At 41.9% G+C, this 13183-nt stretch overlaps 1 protein-coding gene across 1 annotated transcript; it reads left to right on the top strand.

The window, feature by feature from the left end:
- Positions 1–4126: 4126 nt before the first annotated feature.
- On the top strand, positions 4127–11684 carry LOC107595798 (nuclear factor 7, ovary-like). The gene is made up of 6 exons (XM_016286324.1): positions 4127–4525; positions 4627–4722; positions 7168–7398; positions 7480–7502; positions 7585–7703; positions 11185–11684. The coding sequence occupies exons 1-6, from the start codon at positions 4133–4135 to the stop codon at positions 11682–11684; spliced, it is 1362 nt and encodes a 453-aa protein (XP_016141810.1). The 5' UTR covers positions 4127–4132.
- The last annotated feature ends 1499 nt before the right edge of the window (positions 11685–13183 follow it).

The raw sequence follows: 13183 nt of genomic DNA, 5'->3' as shown, positions 1-13183 counted from the left end.
ACACATTATCCAGTCCATATCAGTATAGATATCCAGCATGATATTTTTCCCTTTGAGATCTGATGGGTTTTCAAAGGGTATTGAGCAGTGTATATAAACTAAAATTTATGGGACACTTGAAATTTAGCTCAGGAGCACTTATATCGCTTGTAGATGTTACTACACTTCCAGTGGAGTTAAACTGTGACAAATTCATTTGAATGAGTATGATTTGAAAAGGCACACACCTTTCAGAAAAGGTCTAACAGCTGAGAATGCATATCAGAGCAAAAACCAACCCCTGAGGTCAAAATAGCTGCCTGTAGAGCTCAGAAACAGGCTTATGTCAAGGCACAGATCTGGGGAAGAGTTCAGAAAAAAAATCTGCTTCATTGAAGGTTCACAGAAGCATGTAGCCTCCATTATCCATAATGTAAGACGCTTGGAACAACTAGGACTCTTCCGTAGAGCTGGCCTCCGGGCCAAACTGAGCAATTGATGGAGAATGGGCTTGGTTAAACTGGTGACCAATGGCGCTTTTCCACTGCATGGTATTTCACGGTACGGCTCGGTACGGTTCACTTTTGGGGGGTTTTCCACTAGGTACAGTACCTGGTACTTTTTTTAGTACCACCTCGGTTGAGGTTCCAAGCGAACCGTACCGTTACCAAAACGTGACGTGTAAACTCTGCTGATCACGGATTGGCCGGAGAGAATCGTCACTACCTGCGTCACTGAACTTGCTACACAAACACAAAAGAACCACTAGATTTAAATCAGCACAGCCAGCGAAGGATCGAACGCAACTGTTTTGAACGAGCGCACCTTTTTTTAACAACCAAAAAGTGGCTGTTCCCCCTGTTGAGGAAGTACAGACGTTCCTCTCGTTGATAGCAGAGGAACGGATCCAGCGAGCTTGATGGGGTGACGCGGAATGAAAATTTTTTTTAGGAGTCGTGGCAGTAGAGGCGGCGCAACTATAACGACATGTGAATAATCCCGCCCACTCTAAAGCGGTACTAAACTGCAGTGGAAACGCAAACCGAGCCAAACCGAGCCGTGCCATGCCGTACTGAGCCGTACCGAGCCGAGTCGTACCACGCAGTGGAAAAGTGCCACAAGAAGCTGATGGTCACTCTAGTTGAGCTCCATGATCATATATGCAGATGCAAGAAACGTACAGAAGGACAAACATCACTGCAATATTCCACCAATCCAGTCTTTATGGTGGTGTGGCCAAACTCAATCCTCTCCTCAGTGAAGACACATGAAAACCCCCTTGGAATTTGCAAAAAAAAAGCACCTAAATGACCCTCAGACTGTGAAAAACAAGATTATCTGGTCTGATGAACCTCAATTCCAAGCATCATGTTTAAAGGAAACCAAGCACTGCTCATCACCTGCAGAGAATCATCCCAAAAGTAAAGTGTTCTGTTAGCAGCCTCGTGCTGAGGGGCTGTTTTTCAGTGGCAGGGACTGAGGGACTCGACAGAGTAGAAGGAAAGGTCAATGCACCAAAATATACAGATAGCCTTAATGAAAACCCAGTCCAGAGCATTCAGAACCTCAGACTGGGCAGAAGGTTCACCTTCAAACAGGACAATGACCCTAAGCACACAGCAAGAGTGACTTATAGACAACTCTGTGAATGTCCCTGAGTGAACCAGACAGAGCCTTAGCTTAAACGCAATCAAATATTTCTGGAGAAACCTGAAAATGTCTGCCAGCCCCCATCCAAGCTGACGGAGCTTGAGAGGTGAAGAGGTGAGGCGAAGAATGGCAGATAACTGCCAAATGCAAATATGCAAAACCATAATTTCAAGCTCAAAAGCCACAATAGAAGAGTGAGCACTGGTGAGACTGAATTATTATTTCTCTTTTCTGTCACACAGACTCTGTGAGCATGTCCAAGTACCCACATTTGCGGTCTTAGCCACTTGAAAGTGCGCATATGTGGCAGGAAGTGCATGTACACGACTGTCTCAGCTCTTAAAAATGCCAAAGTTCAGTTCTCTAAATGCATACAAAATTCACAGAAGGCTATGTCTAATAGTGCTTTGCAGCGGCATTTGAGGCTAAGCGTGTCACAATATTCATCATCGCGATCATGTGCCCAAAAATTGCAAGAAATCAAGAAAACCTTTGCAGTTTTAAATTTAATTAATTAGAAATTATATAATTTGAGGCAGAGATGAGTTTGTATTTTGTAACATTTGCATCTGCTTTTTATCTTTAAATTAGAAACACCACAATTAAATTCATACATAGGGACTACTAAACAGAAATATGTAAGTTTAAGTGCAATATAAGTATATAAATGTGTAAGTTTATAAAAGTGTAAAGTATTAAATACATTGGTGGGTGTGGCCACAGCTCAAATGTCTCATGGTGAAAGGTAGAAAACCCTTTGACATAAGATTTTTGTTGCTCATTAATTGTAAACAAATATTATTGTGACAGTTCCTGTTTTGTTTGTTACTGCAGGTAACAGGGAATAAAATGCAAAAAATGAATGAATGAATGAATTAATGAATTAATTAATTAATTAATGAAAACGGTCTTTAAAAAAGAGTTGCTTGTCCATTTTGGCTGAATGTGTTAGATAAATTAGGCCAGTGGGATTCAGGTACTGTGGATTTGGGTGACCTTCAACCTTTAGTAATTATATTCATTAAAAAAATTGACTAAAAACAAATTGAAAAATTGATTAATTGGCATGCTAAATCTACTTTTTTTTTTAAATACCGAATTTGAGTGTGCTTTCAGGAAATTCAAGTCAGAGATGGAAGAAAGGAAATAGAGAATAGAAAGGAAGGCAAGGCATGAATTTCAATCTGTGGAGTGAAGAAAGGATGAGAGAAGCAAACTGTAGATGTGGAATATGGAGCTTTAAAATATGAACACAATTAAAGTTCTTTTAAAGTGTTTAGAGAACATAGACTTAAAAAAGTCTGATCTCAAGTCTAGCCTAGAGAGGGCTCCTGTTCCCGAGTCTAGCCCAGAGAGAGCTCCTGATCATGAGTTTGACCCAGAGAGGGTATCTGTTCTAGACCAGGGTCTAGTGCAAGCTCCAGCCCCCAATTTGTCCCAGAGCTCACTCCAGCCCCTGAATCAGTCCCTGAGTCTGTTCCAGTTTCGTCTAAGGAGGCATCCGCTGCAGAAACTCCAGAGGTGGCAGGTGTGTTTGCTTCAGATTCACTTAAGACAGAAGTGCCCACTAATGAACTCTTTGTCTGTCCTGATGAGGTCATGGAGGCCGTCTGTGAACTCTCTGACTGTCCTGTCACGGCTATGGAGGCCATCTGTGAACTCTCTGCCTGTCCTGTCACGGCTATGGAGGCCGTTTGTGAACTCTCTGCCTGTCCTGTCACGGCTATGGAGGCCGTTTGTGAACTCTCTGCCTGTCCTGTCACGGCTATGGAGGCATCTGTGAACTCTCTGCCTGTCCTGTCACTGCTATGGAGGCCGTTTGTGAACTCTCTGCCTGTCCTGTCACGGCTATGGAGGCCGTTTGTGAACTCTCTGCCTGTCCTGTCACGGCTATGGAGGCGTCAGTGAACTCTCTGCCTGTCCTGTCACTGCTATGGAGGCCGTCTGTGAACTCTCTGCCTGTCCTGTCACAGCTAAGAAGTATAAAAGCTGTATAAAAGTTTTGAGCCCCTCAATGAAAGTCTATGCAACTTTTCGTAGATTTGATCGTCTGTTTAACGAAAACCGTAAGTCGGATCAATTATAAAAGTCAAACCAACTAACTTTAGAACAGTCTGAAGGTCTGACCCATGTTTGGTGGTTGTAGCTTTAAAGCTTTAGGAGGAGATGCTGACAAAATTTTGGCTCAGAAGAAGAAGAAGCAGAAGCTTTAATAGCAGATCAATAAGCTGACTTCTTCAAGCCAATTTACGTCTAAATTACACATTTAACAAATTACACATTAGGTCTAAATTACACATTTAACAAAAAGTGGTCCACTTTACCTGCATTTACTCTAATAAAAAGTTATACACTCCTGTGGTCTTCATGCTCACTTGTGCATAATTGGGCCAAATACAGGAAATATACTCTAAATAGACAAGTGCTCAAGTGCAAAGACCACAGGTGTGGTTATTCATTTTTCTTTTCTAAAGTTTCGATTGCTGGAGCTCAAACAGTGAGAATGGATTCACTAACTGTAGAAGACCTTTCTTGCCCTGTTTGTCTTGAAATTTTTAAGGCTCCTGTTCTATTATCATGTAGTCACAATGTCTGTAAAGAGTGTCTGCAACAGTTGTGGAGAACCAAGGAAACTCTGGAGTGTCCTGTCTGCGGGAGAACATCCTCAAAGAATCCTTCCTGTAATCTTGTATTAAAAAACTTGTGCAGGTCATTCCTGAAGGAGAGAAATGAGAGGCGTTCAGCAGGGTCTGAGGAGATCTGCAGTTTACATGGTAAGAAACTCAAGCTCGTCTGTCTGGAGGACAAACAGCCTGTGTGTTCAGTGTGCAGAGATACACAGCAATATGCCAATCAAACGTTCAGACCCATCAGTGAAGTTGTTCCATCATATAAGGTAAGACAGGTTTACATATTTACATACTGCATGAGGATAAGCTTATGTATTAGTTATATTACAGAAATCTCGGGTGTCTAGATTTTCACTTTAAATTCTAGGAGGAGCTCAATACAGCACTGAAGTCCTTACAAGAGAAACTTAAACAGAGAGAAAACATTAAAAGAGAGGTTGAGAAAACAGTTCAACATATCAAGGTGAGGATTGATTCTACTGACACATTACATGACTAATATTGATTAGAACAGTTTAATTGATTTGTCAGACAAATTTACATTTGTTGGCTTTCCATGTCTTACACGGACTTTCCATAGAACGGTTGGAATGGTTTTTATACTGTACAAACTGTATGTTATGTCCCCTAACCCTAATAACCCTACCCCTAAACACAACTCTCTCTGAAATATTTCTGCATTTTTACATTTTCATTATATATAGTAATATTTAACATATTATAGAAGTATTATTTATAAGCTGTTTTCCACAAGGTCAAAAATTATGGAGCCCTGCACATGGCATGCAGGAATAAAAGTAAATTGTGCGCACAATTTACTAATTTGTTCCCTTTGTTTAATTTGTGCACAAAATTTACTAATTCGTTCCCTCGTTTTAAGTAAATTGTGTGCACTAAATAATTTGTTCTACTTCCTTTCCACATTCTCGCAAAACCTGTTGGACAGAGACACTTTGATTGGGTTTTATTTTGAGCTGGGAATGAGTTATAGAGAGATTTTCAAAGGCCTTGCATCGTTGCATGGAATCATTATAAGTGAGAGAAATCTACATCTGTTTATAAGAATGCGGACAGGAAATTTAACTAATTATTAATTATTTCCTGTATACATATTATTTACTCAAAACGAGGGCACAAATTATTATATTAAATGCACAGTTTACTTAAAATGAGGGAACTAAATCATGCACATTATTTACTTTTTTCCCCCTGCATGTCATGTGCGGGTCTCCGTAAAAATTACTGGTATTACTTTGTGGGGATACTTGGTCCTCAAAACATAGTGTGTACTTGGACCACACTTAAGTTGTTTGCATTTTTTTTTTTAATCAAAAAAATTTATTGTCGGCGCCAATAGCCTTGCGGTTAATGTGCCGACACACAGTGCGACTGCACTCACAGCGACCCGAGTTCAAATCCTGACTCGTGGTCCTTTGCCGCTCCCCTCTCTCTTCACCCAATGCTTTCCTGTCTACTCTACAATGTCCTGTCCAAATAAAGACATAAAAAGCCCATAAAAAAATGTTATTGCAGTTGTGAGTAATGCATTTAAACAATTTGTAAATAGTTTTAAAATATGCATGCATTCACTCTTATTTGTATGTAGATGATTTCTTGTCTCATCACATTCAGTTATGAATTACATGAATCAGAAATGATTGAAAATTAGCAAAATTTGAAAGTTGAGTAGTTTGAATCACTGCATGTTACTGTCAGTCATTTTCTATCAACAAATCAGATATTAACTGTTTAGCTTCTTACCATGCACTCTTTCACAGTTAAAACTTTTAACTAAAGCATCCAACTAAACTAAAGCAGCAAGTTGGTATTCACACTCATCTTCTGTGAACAGTAATGCCCGCCTTCTTTGATTTGGCCAACTTAAACATGTTGACATTGACAAGTCTAAAAATTTAACTTTTAAAATGTTTGGTCATCCTAACAAACAAACAGGGCGTTGCGTAATGGAGTGCAGGAGAGCAGCATCAAGAATACCAAATATTGTGACAATCTGACCATTTAACTATTAGGGGGAACTTGTCCTCCTCAATGCCTATAGTGGTTTTGGCCCTGCTAGAGCCTTTAGCCTTTAAACAGTCACATGCTGCATTTGTCCAATCAGTGATGCTGACACCAAAAATAAGGATGTTAACCCAGGGTATAGGAATGTACGATGTGAAACGTCAGCATATGAATACGCAGGATTAATTGATAAACCTGTGTGAAGTATAAGCAATGTGAAACGTAAAGCAAGAAAACACAGATTTTTGTTTAACAAGTTTAAGTGTAAAACACTGATTCACCAATAATGTCTCAAGTACCATCAGTCCATAATTCTCTAAGGTCTGTTTAATATGGAATATAAGTAAACAAAAATCGACACCGCCACTGTTGCTCCCAAAGATCGATTTATTGAAATAAACACAATGTTTCTACCCTAAGATCTTCATTAGGCAAAAAAACGTGTTTATTTTAATAAACTGATCTTTGGGAGCAGCAGTGGCAGTGTGCCGATTTTTGTTTACTTATAGTGAAGTGCTTCATTTTATCGAGCATCTGCCTAAAATTTCTGGATGTGTACATATAATATTTTCTTCGAATTTAGTATGGAAAATATGCCAAATATATTTATTCAGACATGGCTGACACATTTTAAAATGTCAGGTGCTATGCTTCCAAATTCTACTGCATATGAATGTATTAAAAAGACATTTAAAACTGTCATTTTGTGAAGAGAAACTGATGAGAATCATGTGTATTATCACTCTACAGACACAGACCATCTATTACAGTACTACTTCAGAAAGTTAAAGTTGTAGTTAACTAACCCACCTTTAGCAACTCACTCTTCATGCTGCTCCAGAATAAGTTTCATCTTTGAGATGAATTGAATGTGATTTGATTTCAGTCTCAAGCTGAATACACAGAGCATCAGATTAAAGAGCAGTTTAAGAAGCTTCATCAGTTTCTCAGGGATGAAGAAGCATCTACAATCATTGCACTGAGGGAAGAAGAGGACCAGAAGAAGCAGAAAATGAAGGAAAAGCTGGATGACATGAACAGACACATCTCAGCTCTTTCACACATGATCAAAGACTTGGAGGAGACAATGAAATCCAATGACGTCTGCTTTCTAAAGGTCTGATTTCAGATAATTTGTTGATTGATTCAATGATGATTGATGGACTTGTTGATGATAAATTGTGTGTTTTTTCTGCAGAAGTTTCCACTAACAATGGAAAGGTGAGTGATCTGCTGGTGTCTCTGTTCTCTCTGCTTCTGAAGCCAAAGCCACTGCAGTTCTGACTCCTGAATGTTCTTCCAGAGTCCAGATCTCACAGCCGGATCCACAGATGCCTTCTGGAGTTTTGATTTATGTGCCACGTTACTTGGGCAACCTGCCGTACAGAGTCTGGAAGAAGATGCTGAACTCTGTCCAAAAGAGTAAGTCTGGAGGCAATCTGTGCTGTTACACACACACTGATGCAGGGGTCATTACCTGGCACAGGCGGATGGTCACGATCGCTGTGGTGGTGGTGGTGTTCGTGGACAAGCCATGTACCCACTGGGGGAAGATGATCATCTCAGAGTTGCGATCAAAAAGTACTTCAAAAGTACTTCTTTCCCTGGTAATTCAAAAGAGATAGAGTCCCCTTGCCTCTGCCTCAATCTAGTTCTCTTCCTGGTAAAAGCCGGGGGAAGACTACTTTGGGTAGTAGCCTGGTTGGTCTGAGGGTTATGGTGAAGTCTTCCTCTCCGAGGAACCAACCTCCCTCACGCACTCTGTGGCCAGTGGAGTTGCCTGGGGAATGGGGCTTCTAATTTGAGTATACCAGCCATATCCTTAGGCACACCTCCCAATTCTTCCCAGAGATGCATGAGGAGCTTACTAGGTTGTGGATGGCACCTTTTACTACCAGAAATAGGCCCAGTATCTCTTACCCCCCACCAAGGTGGGCAACCAAGGGTACATGGGGGTCCAGGCCCCCACCAAGCCTGGCGGCAAGTGTAAAGGTAAGAGGCCCTGAGACAGGCGACCCAGAGATGGAAAGGACAGCTCTTCGGGAGATAGTGACCACACCACTCCGTCCCCCGGAGGAGGACCGGGTGGAGAATCTTTTGTTTCATTCTGTTTTTGTTCCACCGTGGACCCTACAGCCAGAGGTACCCGAATATTCACAGAAAGAACTGTTTTCTCTATCTCTGAATCCACCTCACTGCACCACTGCGGGTACATCTGTGGTTCCTTTGGTCCCGCTTTCATGGTCTCTGAAAGCCTGGCTAGCACTTCCCAGCCCATCTCGCTGGCTCCTTCAGACCATCAGACTCGGCTATGTGATTCAGTTCGTCCCGGCATCCCCCAAGTTCAGGGGCATCCAGCTCACCTCAGTGAAGGCTGGCAATGCTTATGCAGTGTTTCCCATACACTGATTTATTTGTGGCGGCCCGCCACAATATCAAAACTGACCGCCACAAATAGATTTTCCAAAAGGCTTTGACTTCGTTGAATAAACATGAGCACTGCACATTTCAAAATCGAAACCTGGTGCGGGTGTTTTTATATCTTTCTTTTTCTGAAGGAATCCGACTGTGTTCAGACAATTTTGGATGTCATTTTCCTTTCATCTTGCATGTAATGTCTGATAAAGCAGCGTTTGTGAGCTTAGCTCTGCTTTGTGTACAGCCGTTACCCGGGAAACCTCTATCTCTCCCACTCTACAAGCACCTCCTGCTGGCAGAAAATGAATTTGCATATATATGCCGCCACAAATAGAGTGCAAGTCTGTGGGAAATACTGTTATGTCTTGCACAACCCCAAGAGGTAGCGGATACCATCACTTAGGCACAAGCACCGTCTACTAGCCACACTTATGCCTTGAAGTGGAACCTGTTCGTCAAGTGGTGTCCTTCTCACCGAGAGGACCCCTGAAGATGCTTGATCAGAGCCATGCCATGCTTTCCTTCCTACAGCATGGGTTGGAGCGAATGCTCTCTCCACCCTCAAAGTGTATGCTGCTGCAATTTCTGCTTATCACACCCCTTAAGAGGCAAGGCGGTAGGGAAGCACGAAATGGCCATCAGGTTCCTCAGGGGGGTGGAAAGGTTAAATCATCCTCGCCTTTCCTCCATACCCTCTTCGGATTTGGCTCTGGTGCTTAGAGCACTTCAGAATGTCCCATTCGAGCCTTTGCAGTCAGCAGAACTAAAGATTCTAGCTATGAAAACTTTGCTACTGGTTGCTTTGTTCTTTATCAGGGTGGTAGGGGACCGGGTGACTCCCATGTCATTTTAAAACATCGGCCTGGCTACATGCTTCAGGTTCCTACCACTCCCTTCAGGAACTAGGTGGTGAACCTGGAAGTTCTGCCCCTGGAGGAGGCAGACCCAGCCCTAGCTTTGCTCTGATCCTGTCCACGCTCTGCAACTGTATGTGGACCGAAGACAAACCTTCAGGACCTCAGAGCAGCTCTTTGTCTGTTATAGAGGCCAGCAGAAGGTGCAGGCTGTCTCTAAGCAGAGGATGGCTTACTGGATAGTGAATGCTATCACTTTGGCTTACCAAGCTCAAGGCATGCCCTGCCCACCAAGGTTGTGAGCTCACTCTACCAGAGTATTGCTTCCTCCTGAGTGCTGGCACGTGGCGCCTCCCTGACTTATGGTGGTAGAGCAGCGGGCTGGGCAACATCCAACACGTTTGCTAAATTCTATAGCCTTCATGTTGAGGGACAGGTACCTCAAACAGGTAGAAACACCAAGAGGCCCGGCTTAGTGTCGGCTTGCTGCATCATAGTTTGTGCTTATTTTTCTCCAGAGAGTTGCCGGTTGGGCAGACCATGTTGAGTTCCTCCATCACCTTCAGCAGCCGGACATGGCGGAGCATCCAGCACCAGGCCTTCATTCGCTGTATTCCTGAAAACCGGTGGTAGGCTGGGTGCCCATATGTAGTGACCCTAAATGGATCCCATATGTGGGTTCTTACACTGTATAGCTTCTAAGCCTGTGTCTTCTGCGAAGGTGTAGCCTCCTCTCTAACTAGGTCTGAGCCACCCCAGAGACTTCCATATGCAGTAAGACTTCCACACGCAGTAAGTCCATATGTGTAAATTCCACTTAGAACCTCCCTGTGGAGGATGTGGCGTCTGCAGTGTTCTTTTCCAGTGGGAAGGGCACACTTTCCCAGTGTTATCCAAGTCTCACTGAGTGGGTTGTGCAGGAACAGCAGTGATCGACCTTCTCTGTGTAAGCACTGTCCTATTTTCTGCCCTAATAGGCATCGAGGTATCATTATGCAGGACACTGGAAGGGGCAGCATCATTGGTGCTTTGGTAGGGATTCCCAATTCGTCAGTCACTGATGTGACATTGAAAATGATCGACTGAAAGGGAACGTCTTGGTTAAACCTCATTCCCTGAAGGAGGGAACAGATACATCACGTCCCATCACCACAGTTGCTGTACCACCGCTGAGCGGTCAGGTCACTATTTATACCCACGCTGCGGGGCATGGCAGTCAGATGCAAATGTCGCATACCAATGTGCATTGGCTCATTTACAGTAGTTTACACTCAAAGTAGATTGGTCTCTCTGGCGAGATTCCCAATTCGTCAATCGCAGACATGATGTCTCCATTCCCTCCTTCAGGGAACGAGGGTTACACATGTAACTGAGACGTTACAGTGATACATCAGATTTCTACAGTTAAGTTTAAATGCTTGTATTTGTCAGTATCAGTTGACATGAGATGCAAATCTGAAATTTCTCAAGCACATATTTACTATAATAACACTGACAGTGATCAGAGGAAAATGTCTGATGTGCTTCATCAATTGGATGAGTATCATTATTATTAATAATGTGTGTTCGGTTCATTCTTGATCATTTTATGAGTATCAGAATAAAAGCACCTATTGATTTTGTCTCATCAGCTCCAATGACTCTGGATCCAAACACTGCTCATCCACGTCTCGTCCTGTCTAATGATCTGACCAGTGTGAGATACATCTGGGACAAACAACCGCTTCCTGATAATCAAGAGAGATTTGACATCTGTGGGTGTGTTCTGGGTTCAGAGGGTTTTAACTCAGGAATGCACTTCTGGGAAGTGGAGGTTAAAGAGAGCGAATGCTGGAGTCTTGGAGTAACTACAGAATCAAACCAAAGGAAGGGATGTGGTTTCTTTATGACTGATGCCTGGTGTGTGCAGTATGATCCATACAGACTGCTTGGGCCTGGTTTTCCTGTTAAACATGAGCTTGAGTGTGTGAGAGTTGATTTGGACTATGACGGAGGAACAGTATCATTCTCTGATCCTGTAACTTACACACATCTACACACATTCACAACCACCTTCACTGACGTCATCTTTCCATTTTTCTGTAATCTTGATGAACTTAACTATCTAAGGATTTTACCAGTTAAACTATAAAAGCAGAAAATAACTGAAGCATCATCTGGGCTCATATGCATAAAGCTGCTCAGAGTAAAATAGTAGTCATAAGGGTCTTGTAAAATTGTAGTCTTAAGTCATTCAGAGTTTAACAAGTGAAATCCATTGATACTGTCTATTCATTTAATGAATTGGAATGAATTGGTTAAAACTCTTTTTTTGTGAACTTAAAATCTAAATGTCAATAAAACCTTTAAAATCAATGATGAAGATAATCAACAATGAATTTCTTTATTATTACTTGGAGCCTTTCAGTGAGTTCACGTTACAGTAGTCAAGTAAGTGATAATGTACATCCAGAAGCTTGCTGTACAAACCCCAGTAACAGTGGAAAACTGAAGTTTAGTCTCTTGGATGAGTGGTCAGTTATTAGAGCATTGCTATTGCTATGTTATGATTCATTATCAGGACAAAAGCAGACCTCGGAATGTTGTTAAAGACCAATCAAATCTGAGAATTTCAGAGAGACCTGTGTAATAATGTGATTTAAATAAAGACATTTCAAATATTATAGAGAAGCATCTGCAAAGAGCTTTGTATAAAACATTTTTTTTAATGCTTAGTGTCATGTGTGGTGCTTTGAGAGTTTTCTTCTGCTGTTTATAGTGCTGAAAAGATATTTAACCACAGCTCATAATAATCTTTTATTTAGGCAATAATTGTCTGTAAATTAAACAACAACAACAAATTTTAAAACAAATTATAAACAATAATTCGTATAAAATTCTAGTGCTTTAAAATTCTACATTGTCAAGTCACCTTTATTATATAGCGCGCTTTTAACAATACAGATTGTGTCAAAGCAACTGTACAGCATTAATTAGGAAAATACTGTGTCAATAATGCAAAAGGACAATAGTAATGTCACAGTCTTCAGCGGGTGTACCCAGGAGGGCCACCAGATGACTGTGTTCTGGGAGCACATGGCTTGTGTTGTGTTGTGTCTGTTGCCATGTGCTCTCTCCTGTCTATTGTCTGGCCCCTCCCATCTTGTTACCTCATTATTGTTTAAGTTGCTCCACCTGTGTCTCCCTCGTTAGCCTCCTCGTTTGGTTTCCTATTTATTCTCCTGATGTCTGTCATCCTGTGCTGATTCGTCATTTCTCATTGTGTGTGTTTCGTGTCTGCATGTGGTGCAGCTTTAGGCCTGCCTGTCTGTTTTTCCCCCTCGGGGTGGTTTGAGTTTGTTTTTGTTTCATTTTTATTATTAAAATAAATAACCATTTCTCCTGCACTTGAGTCCTCGCTTCATCTCCCCGCACGCACCGTGACAAGTAAACACTCAATTTTCAGTTCATCATTGAATTCAGTGATGTCGTCATCATCCAGCTCAGTTCAGTTTAAATAGTCTCTGTGCAATCAAGTCGATGATATCGCTGGAAATTACGGTAAGTGTCCCTAACTCAGCAAGCCAGAGGTGACATCGGCAAGGAACCAAAACTCCATCGGTGACAGAATGGAGAAAAAAAACCTTGGGA

This window comes from Sinocyclocheilus grahami, unplaced genomic scaffold (genome assembly GCF_001515645.1).
Source record: "Sinocyclocheilus grahami isolate Dianchi unplaced genomic scaffold, SAMN03320097.WGS_v1.1 scaffold208.1, whole genome shotgun sequence".
Classification (NCBI taxonomy): Eukaryota; Metazoa; Chordata; class Actinopteri; order Cypriniformes; family Cyprinidae; genus Sinocyclocheilus; species Sinocyclocheilus grahami.
The sequence above is the reverse complement of the archived record's forward strand: the minus strand, read 5'-3'. Positions and strand labels throughout refer to the sequence as shown.

What these genes read in the sequence shown, in the direction of transcription:
- LOC107595798 (XM_016286324.1), top strand. Translation starts at nt 4,133, where the DNA reads ATGGATTCACTAACTGTAGAAGACCTTTCTTGCCCTGTTTGTCTTGAA. An exon ending in AAGTTGTTCCATCATATAAG is followed by an intron (nt 4,526 to 4,626) that starts GTAAGACAGGTT and finishes TTTAAATTCTAG; the next exon opens with GAGGAGCTCAATACAGCACT. An exon ending in TTTCCACTAACAATGGAAAG is followed by an intron (nt 7,503 to 7,584) that starts GTGAGTGATCTG and finishes ATGTTCTTCCAG; the next exon opens with AGTCCAGATCTCACAGCCGG.